At 38.5% G+C, this 16,978-nt stretch overlaps 1 protein-coding gene across 1 annotated transcript; it reads right to left on the bottom strand.

The window, feature by feature from the left end:
• Window positions 1-4,910: 4,910 nt before the first annotated feature.
• Window positions 4,911-10,750, bottom strand: LOC127508852 (gastrula zinc finger protein XlCGF8.2DB-like). Its single transcript, XM_051887299.1, has 2 exons — window positions 9,887-10,750; window positions 4,911-6,064 (listed from the first exon to the last, which is right to left on the bottom strand). Exons 1-2 carry the CDS (start codon window positions 10,005-10,007, stop codon window positions 5,061-5,063), a joined length of 1,125 nt encoding a protein of 374 aa, XP_051743259.1. The 5' UTR covers window positions 10,008-10,750; the 3' UTR covers window positions 4,911-5,060.
• Window positions 10,751-16,978: the final 6,228 nt, after the last annotated feature.

The following is a 16,978-nucleotide window of genomic DNA, read 5'->3' as shown; positions in this document are numbered from 1 at the left end:
AGTTATTTCAAATGTAGCCACGCGGCAGGCGCGCTCATAATGGAAGCAACGGGATCGTGACGCGCATGCGGTGCGTTTTCCAGGCGCATCGAGATGAAAAGTTATCAACTTTTCAGAATGCCGCAAGTGCACCGCAGGCCATGTGACAAGAACCAACCGATCAGCTATGGCCTTTCCATAACAAAACATCAAAAACTCAGCTGAACAGCTGATCATAGCTGTACAGGGTAGTTTTTATATCTTATCTCCATAAATATATCTAGTAGTAAAGCTAATGCAAGGGCTAGAAATCAATTTATCAATTTTTGTAGTGCAGTTCATGGTTGCATAGCAACGACCGATGCCACGGGAGCGCAGGTGCTTTGGAAAGAAGGAGAAGTGGTGCGTCTGCGCCTTCTATGCGTTTTTAGATATGTGAACGGTCCCTTAGGATTCTTAATTCTAAGTTTGTGTTAAATTTAACTTTTTTTTTCAGTGACAGAGACCTATTCAGCTGTTAATTTGAATACAGAAGGTTTTTATTAAACCTTGAAATGTGATCTTGTATGTACAACAAAGAAAGTTATTGAAATTTGTTAATGTTTTTTAAATAAATCTCATTTGAATTTCAGTTTCATTTTGTTCAAAATATCGTGATACGTATCGTATTGTGAACTCAGTATCGAGATACGTACTGTATCGTGACCAGAGCATAGTTACACTCCTAATAAATACAGGTAATACAAATCATGTAATCTAAACCAGTTTAAGTATTTTTAATGTACTGCTGTAATGTACTGCTGTACTGTTAATCTGTAGTAAGTGCTTTGCTTGTGGGCTGTAATGCTGTACGTAATAATGTCCTGCCTTTTTATTTAGTTTTATTTAGGAAGGAGCCAATCAGCAGTGAAACAATGTTCTTGTGTGTTTGTGTACTACAGAAGGCTTCTTAAGTGCTTGATAGAAATGAAGTGACAGTTCAGGAAAAGACCAGAATAGAAGTTCTTCAACAAGTACAGGCCACAGCATCCAGAACTCAGGTTAAAACACAAGGCTCGGATCTCTCCTCTTCAGAGTTTTAAAGACTGAAGGTCATGGTCGACTTGTTCAGAGGTATCTTGTATGAGTAGGCAAACTCATGGCAACTTAATATAAATGTAGAGATTTACAGCTTTCAAACCTTAGTATTATAAAGCGATGAGAATTCTTTTTGTGCACCAAAAAAAAAAAAAAAAAAAAACTTTATTCAACAATATTTAGTGATGGATGATTTCAAAACACTGCTTCATGAAGCTCCGAAGCTTTACGAATCTTTTGTTTCGAATTAGTGGTTCGGAGTGCCAAATCCACATGATTTCAGTAAACAAGGCTTTGTTACGTCATAAGCGTTTGACTTTGGCAGTTTGATACGCACTCCGAAGCTCTCATTCGAAACAAACGATTCGTAAAGCATCGAAGCTCCATGAAGCAGTGTTTTGAAACGGTCTCGGCTGAAATAGATGTACTTGCGGCAGGTCCATATATTCTGTATAGATCTTTCAGCCAAGTTCATTTCGTAATAGGCGGGCCCCCAAATAGCAAGCACCTTTGGGCCGTTTCAGGTTGAAATGCGCCAACATCGACTTATTGTCAGAGTCTGTGAAAAGATAATGGGCCAGAGTCATGTAGACTGTACGGCTGACAGACGGATTTTTCTATCTGGGCCAGTCTTGACTGAAAGCTCGTTATCTGTTTTCGGCCTGAGTTCGTTTTGTCACAGGTGGGCCACTACTGGGATTAAGGAATTCAGTCGCCTAAAAATGAGCGGTTAAATCCTGAGGAGAATCCTGCAGTTGACATTTCATGTTCGAGAGAAAGGATCTCAGCTGCAAAACGGTAATTTATTTAATGCTCAGTTTAGTGTTATTAAATGGATTAATTAATGTATCAGATGGTTTGCAATGATAACATAACCCCAGCCTACATTTGTATGTGGGGCCTATATGGGTATGAAATGGGCTGAAAAATGGGCCCCATGTAGGATTGTCCACGGGTTCCATAACGGCCCCATGTTAATTGCCCAGATGGATTTCATGCAGGATTGCACCTGCCACTGGGTGGGCCCCAAGTGGAAAGCATGCACAAGACCTATCTTGGTCCCAGCTTTAACCCATACAATACTTTTATGTGGGGCCCATGTGTGGCCTTTATATGGGATTGTCCATGGGTTCCGTAATGGCCCCATGCCAACTGCCCACATGAATTTCATTAGGGCCCAAGCCACTCACTTTTTTTGTGGAATACTTTCACAACCCACAAGTGAGGACATTGACTGATCCTCACTATTTTAAAAGGCTTATAAAGTGGCCAAAATATGTTTTTATTTTAATCTAGTGATGGTTACATGTTTCTGTGATGGGTAGGTTTAGGAGTAGGGGTTGGGTTAGGTGATAGAAAATATCATTGACCTGATATAAAATCAATGGAAGTCTATGCAATGTCCTCAGTAAGATAGGTTTCTTTTAAAAATTCCTGATGAGAACCGGTTCTTGGTTCCCAACCCTATTTACCTGCCTGTAACTTTAGTAAACCTGAAGACCTTGATTAGCTTCAGGTGTGTTTAATTAGGGTTGGAGCTAAACACTTCAGGACAGTCGCCCTCCAGGATCAATGTTCCCCACCCCTGATCTAAAGGCATTGAAGGTACTACAGTGGTGTGAAAAAGTGCTTGCCCCCTTCCTGATTTTTTTTTTTTTTTTTTTTGCATGTTTGTCACACTTTAATGTTTCAGATCATCAAACAAATTTAAATATGAATCAAAGATAACACAACATGAAGTTTTTAAATGAAGGTTTTTATTATGAAGGGAAAACAAAATCCAAACCCACATGGCCCTGTGTGACAAACGTGCTTGCCCCCCGCTGTTAAAACATAACTGTGGTTTATCACACCTGAGTTCAGTTTCTCTAGTTACAACCAGGCCTGATTACTGACACACCTGTTCGCAATCAAGAAATCACTTAAATAGGACCTGCCTGACAAAGTGAAGTAGACCAAAAGATCCTCAAAAGCTACACATCATGTTGAGATCCAAAGAAATTCAGGAACAAATGAGAAAGTAATTGAGATCTATCAGTCTGGAAAAGGTTATAAAGCCATTTCTAAAGCTTTGGGACTCCAGCGAACCACAGTGAGAGCCATTATCCACAAAATGGCGAAAACATGGAACAGTGGTGAACCTTTCCAGGAGTGGCCGGCTGACCAAAATTACCCCAAAAGCGCAGCGAGGACTCATCCAAGAGGTCACAAAAGACCTCACAACAACATCCAAAGAACTGCAGGCCTCACTTGCCTCAGTTAAGGTCAGTGTTCATGACTCCACCATAAGAAAGAGACTGGGCAAAAATGGCCTGCATGGCAGAGTTCCAAAACGAAAACCGCTGCTGAGCAAAAAGAACATAAAGGCTCGTCTCAGTTTTGCCAGAAAATATCTTGATGATCCCCGAGACTTTTGGGAGAGTACTCTGTGGACTGATGAGACAAAAGTTGAACTTTTTGGAAGGTGTGTGTCCCATTACATCTGCCGTAAAAGTAACACAGCATTTCACAAAAAGAACATCATACCAACAGTAAAATATAGTGGTGGTAGTGTGATGGTCTGGGTCTGTTTTGCTGCTTCAGGACCTGGAAGACTTGCTGTGATAAATGGAACCATGAATTCTGCTGTCTACCAAAAAATCCTGAAGGACAGTGTCTGGCCATCTGTTCGTGACCTCAAGCTGAAGTGAACTTGGGTTCTGCAGCAGGACAATCATCCAAAATACACCAGCAAGTCCATCTCTGAATGGCTGAAGAAAAACAAAATGAAGACTTTGGAGTGGCCTAGTCAAAGTCCTGACCTCAATCCTATTCACACTCAAACCCTCCAATGTGGCTGAATTACAACAATTCTGCAAAGATGAGTGGGCCAAAATTCCTCCACAGCGCTGTAACAGATTCACTGCAAGTTATCGCAAACGCTTGAATGTAGTTGTTGCTGCTAAGGGTGGCCCAACCAGTTATTAGGTTTAGGGGGCAAGCACTTTTTCACACAGGGCCATGTGGGTTTGGATTTTGTTTTCCCTTCATAATAAAAACCTTCATTTAAAAACTGCATGTGTTTACTTGTGTTATCTTTGATTCATATTTAAATTTGTTTGATGATCTGAAACATTAAAGTGACAAACATGCAAAAAAAAAAAAAATCAGGTAGGGGGCAAGCACTTTTTCCACACCACTGTATATCTTGTGCATTTTGACTTTACTCACCAAAACTTGTAAACAAGGCTACTTCAAATGAATGTGAGTGCATTAGCAGGTAGTTGCTGAATCGCAGGTGTTTCATATATGAGATGAGGTCATGACTGCACCAACTATATTGACAAGACCTTTATGAAAGATATTGGTTTACTTGTGGCCTTTTTGTGTACTTGAGCTTAACTGAGACTTGTAGACTTTTGAGAGGCTGTTGTGTCAACCTTGATTTATTGCAATATTGAGGTGTTACGTTTTATTTTGGTTTTAGAATATAAACATGATTTCTCATCAATCAAATCAATTGTTTCTTAATTTCACTGGAATGTCTCTCAATTGTCGAGGACTAGTAGATCTTTGAGCCTACATTCAGCATGAGTAAAATACTTCAGTACTATTAAAATCAGATACTCTAAAGACCTTTACTCAAGTTGTATTAGAATCGGTGACTTGTAACTTGTAAAAGAGTCATTTTTGATGTAAGGTGTCTGTACTTTTATTCAAGTATTGTTTTCAGGTACTGTTTACAGCTCTGCTCTTTCCACAGTGACAACTTCTAAAACCGTTCTCTTTCGAGTGAATCCTCATGTGGCCCCTAAAGTTACCTTTAAATCTTAAACTCTTTCCACACTGACCACATGTAAAACGCTTCTCTCCAGTGTGAATTTTCATGTGGGAATAAAGGGTCAGTTTATGTCTGAAACTCTTTCTACACTGATCACATGTGAATGGCTTCTCTCCAGTGTGAATATTCATGTGTTCCCTAAGGCTTTGTTCCTGTGTGAAGCCATTCCCGCACAGTACAGGTGTTAAGGCTTTTCTCCAGTGTGAGTTCTCATGTGGCCCTTAAGGTTACCTTTAAATCTGAAACTCTTTCCACATTGATGGCAGGAGAAAGGTTTCTCTCCAGTATGAATTCTCATGTGGACTATAAGGTTTCCTTTCTCATTGAAACTCTTTCCACACTCTTGGCAGGTATAAGGCTTTTCTCCAGTGTGAGTTCTCATGTGGATTTCAAGTTTTCCTTTTCTACTGAAACTCTGTCCACACTGTTTACACGTGAATGGGCTCTCTCCAGTGTGAATTCTCATGTGGGCTGTAAGGCTTCCCTTCTGACTGAAACTCTGTCCACATTGTTTACAGGTGTAAGGCTTTTCTCCAGTATGAATTCTCATGTGGACTATAAGGCTTCCTTTATGTGCGAAACTCTTTCCACACTGTTGACAGGTGTAAGCCTTCTCTCCAGTGTGAATTCTCATGTGGACTATAAGGCTTCCTTTATGTGTGAAACTCTGTCCACATTGTTGGCAGGTGAAAGGTTTCTCTCCAGTGTGAATTCTCATGTGGTCTTTAAGGTTTCCTTTTACAGTGAAACTCTGTCCACATTGCTGGCAGGTAAAAGGTTTCTCTCCAGTGTGAATTCTCATGTGGTCTTTAAGGTTTACTTTTACAGTGAAACTCTTTCCACACTGTTGACAGGTGTAAGGCTTTTCTCCAGTATGAATTCTCAAGTGGACTTGAAGGTTTTCTTTAAGTGTGAAACTCTTTCCACACTGTTGGCAAGTGATGGGGCTCTCTCTAGCGTGAACTTTCAAGTGGACTTGAAGGTTTCTATGTTGATCAAAACTCTTTCCACACTGTTGGCAGATGAAATAACTTTTATTTCCAGTCTTTTGAGCTCTTTTTTGTAAGGAGGACTTTTTAGCCTGTGTCGCTCTTTCCCCAGTCATGAAATCGTGATGTTTATCATAATGTTTTTTCTCTTCTTTCCTTTCATTAAGTTCATGACTCGCCTCTTTCAGTGCCATTAGGTCTAGGGCAAAAACAGACACAAAACAATTTAGACATTTAATGCATCAAAACCAACAACATGTATGATCTATACCCAATCCTATCCTATCCTATGGATCAGGGATGGGCAACTTTGTCCTGGAGGACCACTGTTTTGCAGAGTAAAGTTTCATCCCTAATCAACCTACCTACCTGTAATTTTCAAGCAGTCCTGAAGACTTAGGGTTAAATTTTGGGGTTGGGTTCAATTTTGCAGGTGTGTTTGATCAGGGATGGAGCTAAACTCTGCAGAATAGTGTCCCTCCAGGACCAGAGTTGCCCATCCCGTCTATAGATCTTATACTCAATACACCAGTGGTTTTCAAACCTGGTCCAAAGGGACTCACCACTGCATGTTTTATATGTCTCCTTTATTTATCACATTTGGTTAAGGTCATCAGCTTGTTAGAAGAGAGCTGACACTGATGGAGGAATTTGCAGCTTTAACCACAAACTACTGTTCATCAATGGGGATAGAACTGGATCCATTATAGACCTAAATGTACTCAAATTAATTCACTGAAAAGCTCTTCCGTACTCCGTTACCGATCTCAATACATCCGTACCGCACCCAAGCATAATCCAACTGCGCCTCTTCACGTGGACCAGGGCACGGTACGGAGCGATCACACTAGTAAAATGAACCAGGGGGGTTCAAAAGTGCTTGGCACAGTTCGGATCGCCTAGTGCAAATACACCCTTAATTTCTATTTTATGACACATTTTAATTAAAAAAAAGAACATCTATCAAAAATCTATATCATCCAGGAAAAGTGGCTAACTCTTTCCCTGCCATTGATGAGATTTTCTAGCATTTATGACACCACACTTTCCCGCCATTGACGGAATTTTCTGGCAGTCATCCGAATCAGTACCAAACCGCGGAATCCAAACACAGACGAAGAAGAAGCAGAAACAAACGATAAAAGCTTTGATCCAGTACATGCCAACTCACGCAATCATCAAACATTAATCGACATAAAAATTAAAACTTTATAACATTATTGAATGAAATGTTGAGCACATGAAGAGGTGCAAAATAATATAGAAGGTATCAAAAGTATAACATGCAAGCTTTGGGGGGAGGGGGTGGGTTGATGGACGTGATCTATGAATCCGATCCGGACATGGTCTTTAAAAAAAGCTTGATTTTCTCAGCTTTTTGTTCAAAATGTTTCTAATTTTTAATGAAACTTACCCACATTAAAGTGTTAATAAAAATATTGCATGAAGGTAGAATAAAAAGTTTATATTATGATTAAAAGCAGATGCTGTGTTCTTTATTTTGACATATTGTATGTTCAGATATTCACTGTATAAATTAAATAAAGATCGATCATTATTAATTAATAAGTTACTATTAAGTCATAATAGTATAGTAGCTCGCATGCTATGAATAGTATAGTAGCTGGCGCGCTATCAACACTCGGGTAATGACGGCGTAAATGACTGCTAACAAACGTTAATCTGTTTTATTTATTTTCTACAAACCATATTATAAATGCGTATGCGTAGTCAGATATGAGATGAACCGCGGTGCAATGCGTGCCGAACCGAGTGTGCAGAACGGTACCGTTTGATTTTTTACTGAGAACCGTTTCACCCCTAGTGCACATGCGCGTCAAACAGACGGAGCGCAGTTGAATTGTAATTTAAATAAACACTAGATGTCCTGTTCCTGGAGATCTGGAGATTTCCAACCCTGATCAAGCACACCTGAAGCAGTGAATTACTGCGCGCATCTCCCCCACTGAACGAGAAGTTTATACTGGACTTTATTTTCATTAAAAGGGATTATTTCTGGTATTGTTGGCACATTTTATAAATGTAAGGAACTAATTTAGACTCAAACTTAAAAAAACTTGCTCAAAAACTTTGAAACGTACATGCTCGGCCAGATTCGCCTCCAGATGCGGAGCGTTACAAAAATTTCCTGTGCTCACTCCCAGGCGAAATGGGTTCAGGCGCACTTAATGCACACTTCCATTTTGTCATGCGCACCCAAGCGAACTTGTGGACGCGTCGGGTATAAATCAGGCTTTAAGATCTTCAGGGGCACTTGATAATTACAGGCAGGTGTGTTCAATCAGGGTTGGATCTGAACTCTGCTTGTATGTAGATCTTCAGGAACAGGATTGGGCATTCCTGCTCTAGGTTCAACTCATCAGCTCTTTATTAGAGACTCATGATCAGAAATGGATATTTCAAATAAATCTACAAAGTGTCCTGTTAAGGTACTCCAGGGCTGCACTCAAGTAAAGATTTTAAAAGCCCTTGAATATGTGCGTGGCCACTTTTAACCTTTTCTAAATAAAAGTAAGAACAATGAGCAGATCTTTTTTGTATTGTTCGATTATTTTTTTGATCTTGCACCTGGCAGAGACGCTTTGAATGTGTTTGACTATGTGACTTTCTCACGCCACATAAAATGTACACATCAGGCGTTGTTATAGGAAACATGATTAAAGTCACTGCAGAAACAAGGTTGTGTTTGTTGCAAAGTGCCGGACAAGCAGAACAAGACAATATAACGGAGACAATGTTTTGAGACCGGTGGAGACGACAGCACAGAATAAAGCCGCCCATACCTACTGCCGCTGCCTCAGAAGATGCAGGAGTCCAATGCGGCTGCGCAATGTCATGATGTAAATAAGACAACATCTGTACTGCAAACCCTTCTTGTTGCTGTTTTTTGGCTTATGCCTACCAATGCAATGTCATTGCCATCGAAACCAATGCAGATATTCCAGAAAACGAAAGAGTGGCTTGAACACACAAATTGGATCTGAACAGCTGCAGTACACAGTGTGGACGTCAAAAACTTTGGATCCGAATTTGGACTGAACATTTTTTTTTTTAAACTTATTTCAGTTTGTATCAGAACTTTAACAAAAACATGTAAATGATAACCATGATAATTTTGTCACAATAATCACGATATGTAATTTTAACACGATTTCACCTCTAGCCTCAATCTGCTTATTGATTTCTAACCTACACCTGTACCACAAATGACAAGGTAAATATTTTTCACTGGTTTCATCAAATATTAGCAGTTCACTCTGTTATACTTCAAAATGTTTTACACACTTCCCCTGCTGACTTTCCTCCATATGACACACACACATGAAATGGTTATTGATGTAAAATGTTTCAATTGAAACAGAGTGAAAAATACATCGGGGAGCAAAGAGGACACTGACAACACGTCGACAGACAAGACAAAGCAGATTACTTATGATATTAAACAAAGTCCCAGCTTTCAAGTTGTGTAATTTAAGAAATTAGAACAATATACCATTTTGTGGCTCTTTAATGTGTCGTGACAGATTGCTGTAGCGCCTCGTGAACTGATCATCTCTTCCTACTAGTTAATTTATAGCATCAAATAAACATGAATGAACACGAAAAGGAATGTTGTTTAAAACGTGGAAAGACGTCAGTACACACCATTTTTCAAGTTTAAGTCCACCGAGGTTAATCTTCTAACTCCTGACTGCTTATTTGGACAAAATGGCAGATTCGGCGTTATGACTGGTTAGATCGCTTGTCAATCAAACTCCCGGCGAAGGATCAATTAGGACTTATTTATTGCACTTTTGAGCATGAACAGAAAAAAAATCTTTTCCATTGTTCTCTATTCAGAAGAAGATATTAGGTTTAATGTTGCAGAAAATAATTTTGTTTTGGCTACTTCTGTAATATTCTCTGTAAGATTATACTTAGAGAATATATTGATTTCTGTAGAGCTGGACATTTTAATAATGATCAAATGACTGAGTTCAGCTGTGAGAATAAAACCAACCTGTTTGTTCCTCAGTATCTTCATGTTTCACTCTGAAAGCTTCTTCAATCTTCATGTCTTCAGTCTCCTCTTTAATAAACTCAATTTTCATATCTTCAGTCTCATCTTTAATAAACGCCATCTTTAAGAAGAGAATAATTAACAGAGTTAAAAGTCTTCAATGACCTGGATAGACAAAAAAATAAAAACTAACGGTGTAAATTAATAAACTTCATATTTAGACATTAATGATCTACATTTGGTATTTAGTGAATTATAAATTATATTGAAATGATTACACTGCTGAAAAAATGATCAGTTTGTAAAAGTTTTCATCACACGTTAGTGTTTGTTGTTGTCGTTCACGTTCACTGTTTGAGCAGCACGTGTCGTGATTCACTGAATCATTTACCAAAGTATTTGATTCAATTGACTCGGAGTTGAAAAGTTCAGTTTCTCCATCATTACTCGCCAGAGACTGAACTCGTGTTCATGATAAACTGATTTATGATATATAGAGAGAAATGAGACGCAGGTTTACTGTTTCTCATCAGTGGATGAGCTTTACTCACACAAATATCCTTCATTACACTTAGATAAATAAACATTAAATAGTAAATAAACTAATTCCACATAGCTTGTAAGAAAAAAAAAAAAAAGAAAAAAAACAACAACAACTATTAATCATTGAACTGTCTTCATCGATTTAAACAGCTTAAATTCTTAAAACAAACCTTTCTTCAACAGATGCAGGAGCGCGGCGCAGTCTTATGACGTCATGTCGTCACTCCAAAATAAAAGTCCTGTTCAGACGCTGCATTGTCTACAATCACAGAAGTGCATAGAAATCTACAATTTTTATTAGATAATCTTTCTAGTAAAACTCAAACAGTGACAAATATGATACAAACACAAATGTTAAAAACGTTGTTTGAGTTCATAAAGCAGAGTTCATTCCGAATTGAAACTCATTTAAACTCAGTGTGTTTCAATATAAAAATGTGGACAAGTTCATTTGATCCTAAACATGGGTATAAAATGTGTAAAAAAGTTATCTTTCAAGAATCAGTTTAAGTAAAAGAAGCATCAAAATTAAATGCAATTCATTCAATACAAAAATTATTGCTAAAAGGTTCAGTCAAATTAAAAAAGTAATCTTTCACATATTTGTTATTAAATCAATAACAAGTAAAGTCTTCAATGTTAAAGGATTAAAGTCCACTTTCAAATAAAATTTTCCTGATAATTTACTCACCCCCATGTCATCCGAGATGTTCATGTCTTTCTTTCTTCAGTCAAAAAGAAATGAAGGTGTAGCTTCAAAGGGCTACACCTTTATATGCTTTATAAACACAAATGATCGCCTTGCACGTGCTTCTGCTTTCCATATTCTTTAAAAAGCTTACGCTGGATGTCCTACAACTTCCCTATTCTACTTACATCACTCAGTATCGTCAATCAGTATATCATGTAAATGAATGCGGCCGATTCCCTGATCAGTGACCTGACTATAGGGAGCTGATTGAGACACACGCAAGGTCTGTATCAGACGGGCTGCAGCGTTAATTTTGTGTTAAAAGATTTTATGGTTATTGAGAAAATTAAACACTTATTTCATATATACATCGTCTTCCAATAATTCAAGCACTTTTCAAGTATCTTTTCAGGAATATCACTATTTTTAAGGTTTCCCAGGCCATTTCAAAAAGTCAAATTCAAGCACTTTTTCATGTTACCATGAATGTTTTTTTTTTTTTTTCACACAAATTATTTTCCAGAAACAAAACTGCATCTTTACCACTACTTTTTTTTTTTTTTTTCCAGCTGTAATTCTTTACAATGAAAGTAGTAATGCATAAACATATCATGTTAGAGTCATGAATAATTTAATACTCTTTCACACAGTTTTGTAACAATACAATCGAAGAAATAGACATTTGGATAAAGACATTTGAGGAGACAGACATATAAACATATTTACTCATATTAATAATACTGTACGTCTCTGTTGGCCGAAGATTTGAAAATAAACCGTTACAACAGCTCACATTAACTTATGTAAGAGGGAGCTCAATTTATCAGTTTAAACATAAAATATCTAACATACACCTTATACTCTTTAATTACATGGCTATATTTCTCATAAGCGCTAATCGCGATCCACTCATAACTATTAAAGGATTAGTTCACTTTCAAATTAAAGGGTTAGTTCACCCAAAAATGAAAATAATGTCATTTATTACTCACACTCATGCCGTTCCACACCCGTAAGACCTTCGTTAATCTTCGGAACGCAAATTAAGATATTTTTGTTGAAATCCGATGGCTCCGTGAGGCCTGCATAGCCAGCAATGACATTTCCTCTCTCAAGATCCATAAAGGTACTAAAAACATATTTAAATCAGTTCATGTGAGTACAGTGGTTCAATATTAATATTATAAAGCGACGAGAATATTTTTGGTGTGCCAAAAAAAAACAAAATAACGACTTATATAGTGATGGCCGATTTCAAAACACTGCTTCATGAAGCTTCGGAGTGTTATGAATCAGCGTGTCGAATCCGAAGTTCGGAGCGCCAAAGTCACATGATTTCAACAGTTTGGCGGTTTGACACGCGATCCGAATCATGATTCGACACGCTGATTCATAACGCTCTGAAGCTTCCTGAAGCAGTGTTTTGAAATCGGTCATCACTAAATAATTCGTTATTTTGTTTTTTTTTGGTGCACCAAAAATATCCTCGTCACTTTATAATATTAATATTGAACCACTGTACTCACATGAACTGATTTAAATATGTTTTTAGTACATTAATGGATCTTGAGAGAGGTAATGTCATTGGAGCCGTCGGATTTAAACAAAAATATCTTAATTTGTGTTCCGAAGATCAACGAAGGTCTTATGGGTGTAAAACGGCACAAGTGTGAGTAATAAATGACAGAATTTTCATTTTTGGGTGAACTAACCCTTTAAAATTTCTTGATAATTTACTCACCCCCATGTCATCCAAGATGTTCATGTATTTCTTTCTTCAGTCGAAAAGAAATTAAGGTTTTTGATGAAAACATTCCAGGATTATTCTCCTTATAGTGGACTTCACTGGCCTCCAAACGGTTGAAGGTCAAAATTACAGTTTACAGCAATCCCAGACGAGAAATAAGGGTCTTATCTAGAGAAACCATCGCTCATTTTCTAAAAAAAAAAAAAAAATTTAAATGTATACGTTTTAACCATAAATGCTCATCTTGAACTAGCTCTCTTCTTCTCTATTTGAATTCCAGCAGTGTAGACACTGCTAAGTGTATTACTGCTCTCCACAGGTCAAAGTTTGAACTAAATTGTTATATACTTGCACTAACATATTGCGTACAGACAAAGCTGTAAATGTGCATACGCGCAAAAAACCACCCCAAAAAACAGATGTATGAATCTCTGCATACGAAGGATCCCACGCATATTCTCTTTGTACATCCCAATTAACGTAAAATTGAGCTCACATGCATGAGCACAACACCCCACCCAGTCTCCTCCATTGATTAAATCAATTTTAATATGGTAACGAGTCCACTTTGGCAAAAGCAAGCAGCAAGAAACAAAATTTTACAGAAAGTGAATTGGAGGTGCTACTATCGGAGGTAGAAACGAGAAAAAATATTTTATTTGGAACTTTGTCTTCCAGAATTAATAACAAAAGGAAAAAAAATGAGTGGGAGAGTTTGGCTGACGCCGTCAATGCGGTGGGATCTGAAAATCGCACTGTAAATGATCTTAAAAAGAAATGGTCTGATGTAAAGGTGGAAGTTTAACAGAGAACTGCTGTGCACCGAAAAAGTGTGGGCAGAACAGGCAGTGGTGAAGGGGTCGATGAACTTACACCCTTTGAGCAGAGAGTTGCCTCTATTATGGGTGACACTTTACTCTCTGGAATAGTATCTGTTGTTGTGGGAGACTCAGTTTTACTACAGGACTGCCACGAAGGTAACCAATTACTCATTTGTTTGCTTGTTTGGTACACATAGCTTACCTATTTAATTTTCAAATGCATGCAATGTAGCTGACCAAAAGTACACCAGAGATTTTACGTATCCATTGCATTTATGGCAAATGCGTGTACCCATTAATAAGGAACGGACTCAAATCACAGTTAACGTGCCTGTGTTTATTTAGACTCATATGGTGCAACAGCCGGAACATCCACTGGGACACTCGGAATCTGCCCCTCCTGAGCAGCCAATGCCCATTGTGTCCGGCATCTCCAGTGTCTCCGGTGTTTCCAGATCTCCCCCCAGTGCTGAGGCCCGTCCGTCTGGCCGCATACTGTTCTGGAGTCACAACAGCAAATCGTTATGGGCATCAGAGAAATTAACAGTCACCTGAAAAATATAATTGACGCACTCACAGACATAAGCCACTCATTAAAGGAATTGGTCAAAAAATTTACTTTGTCTCTGATTACCATTTATATTGTCGCAATCACATGTTGACGGGTCTGAATGGCTTGTTGGTTGGGCTGCACATACATTGGTCCTGGGTCGGGGTCATCTGGCGGTGCTGCCACCTCACCAAGTGGTATGCCATGCCTGTGTGCAACATTGTGCAGCACACCACAGGCCAGCACGATGCGGCACACCTTGTCAGGGCGGTATAACAGCACCCCCCCAGTCCTGTCAAGGCACCGACATTTCAGCTGCCCAATCGCCCGCTCTACAACTGACCGAGTGCGAGAATGGGCATCATTGTATCTGCGCTCTCGGTCAGTTTGTGGGTTGGTGAGGGGGGTTAACAGCCACGTCTTTAGTGGATAACCGTGGTCTCCTGAAGGGCAGTTGAATAATTAAATGCAAATAAATAAATAATAAAAATAATAAAATACAATTAGATAGAACCATAACTTTAAATGCATCACTCACCAAGAAGCCACCCATTGCACATCCTGCAGGCTTGAAGCCTCATCCCAACCATGCGGTTTGTAAGGATGTATGAATCATGGGTTGACCCAGGCCACCTTGCCACAGTATTTGTTAGGCGCATTTGTGCGTCACATATTATCTGCACATTTATTGAATGGAAATGTTTCTGATTCACATATGCAAATTCTTCTTCAGATGGCACCTTTATAGCAATCCCAGAAAATTGCTGTGTCCCAGATCTGGCGCAAACTTGACACTTTCCTTTGGCCGACTTTTGGTAGGAATTTTGGGACTTGAGCGGTCCGCTCCTGTTTTCCATATTTGGGCCACAAGCAAGCCACAGTAATGCCGCATGTCAGCCATGAACAAAACAAATGAAGCAGAACTGGCCCACATCTGGCCAACACTTCATTTTATTTCTGGCCCAGATCCAACACCTTATCGAATCAGCGGTTCAGAGAGCCAAAGTCACGTGATTTCAGCAGTTTGGCGGTTTGACACGCGATCCGAATCATGATTCGACACACTGATTCATGTTTTTAGTACCTTTATGGATCTTGAGAGAGGAAATGTCATTGCTGGCTATGCAGGCCTCACTGAGCCATTGGATTTCAACAAAAATATCTTAATTTGTGTTCTGAAGATTAACGAAGGTCTTACGGGTGTGGAACGGCATGAGGGTGAGTAATAAATGACAGAATTTTCATTTTTAGGTGAACTAACCCTTTAACCATTAAACGACATGCTTAAAATGTCAAATTAAAATTAAATTAGAATAGGGGTTGGGAATAAACTGGTAGACACGATTAGCAGGTAGAAATTTGTCAACCAGTAGAGATCTTGGGCTATCGTCTCTGTCGCGGTTACGCTCATGTGAGATTGCTATGCTGCGCAGACACGAAAGCTTATCATTTGCATGAGTTTTTAAGCATTGCATTTTAAAAAACAAAGTGGTTTTAAACCGTTGAAGCGCAATTAGTAACTAATTTATCATATTTGCGCACTCTCCGAGACACTGTTTCTCAGCGCCGTCAAAAAGACGAGCGACGTAAAGCCGCTGCTCAATAGAGCGTGTGAGGACTGAACTGAGTGCTTTTTGCCGCCTAATTGGGATTGAACGGTTAAATACACATACCTTTAATAAATAAAGACTTACCTCAGTGTTCCTCCTCGGCTAAATTCAATTCAACCATCACTTTTGTGTGATAAAAGCGTCAAATTAAACATTTATTGTGCACTTTAGTTAGATTAATTGAATAAAATGTGAGTTTTCAGAAGTGTGCTGAAATCATTGATCTTACGCTGCACTGACTGACAGCTGCTGTGATTACAAAGGGAGAGTGCAGTGCTTTCTCTGTGTAATTCATTCACAAGAAAAGTTATTGTTTTTCATGAGATTTTGTGAGTACTTCATACTTCACATTGACAAAATGTATTTTTAAACCTTGCTATTTTATAATGTTAATATTAATTCAAAAGCAAAACTTAGTGAAAAAAATCTTTAATGTGTATATGGATGATTTATCAAAGTTGCTGAACAGTTGTGGAACAGGTCGTATGGTTCGTAACACTATCATCAGCCACTTGATGTACGCAGACGACTTCAACAGTTACTGAGGGTTAGTTCTCAGTACGGTTTTGACATTAAATATAATGAGAGTAATATGATTGTTAGGAATAGGGAGGACAGGAAATTGTCAGTTCCTGACTTCTCTCTGTCTGGTACTGTCCTTAAAGTATGTGATGAGGTTAAATATAATTATATAAATGATGACCTGTCTGATGATAGGGACATTTTCAGCATCGTATGATGTATGCACAAGCTAATATGTTGATTCGTAAATATAGTATGAGCTCAGAATCTGTGAAGACTATTTTTTTTAGAGCATACTGTACCCCTATGTATACTGCCCATGTGTTCATCTGAAGAAGGAAAGTCATATACATCTTGGATGGCATGAGGGTAAAAGATGAGTAAATGGTGAGGATATTTCTGGGTGTACTGTATTTTCTTTTATTACATACAGAATAGCAAGAGACATGGGATTCCCTCTTAAGATTCATCACTGGAATGAAAGAAGAAGAGGAACATGAGGAGGAGGAAGCCAAGCAAGAGAAACTAATATGAAGTGTTGTAAATCTGTTTTGAAATGAGTTGTTTTTCAAATAAAGGTTTCCAAGTGGTATCAGATTGTCACAAAT

Source organism: Ctenopharyngodon idella, chromosome 3 (assembly GCF_019924925.1).
Source record: "Ctenopharyngodon idella isolate HZGC_01 chromosome 3, HZGC01, whole genome shotgun sequence".
NCBI classification, from domain to species: Eukaryota; Metazoa; Chordata; class Actinopteri; order Cypriniformes; family Xenocyprididae; genus Ctenopharyngodon; species Ctenopharyngodon idella.
This window is presented reverse-complemented; position numbering and strand designations above follow the sequence as displayed.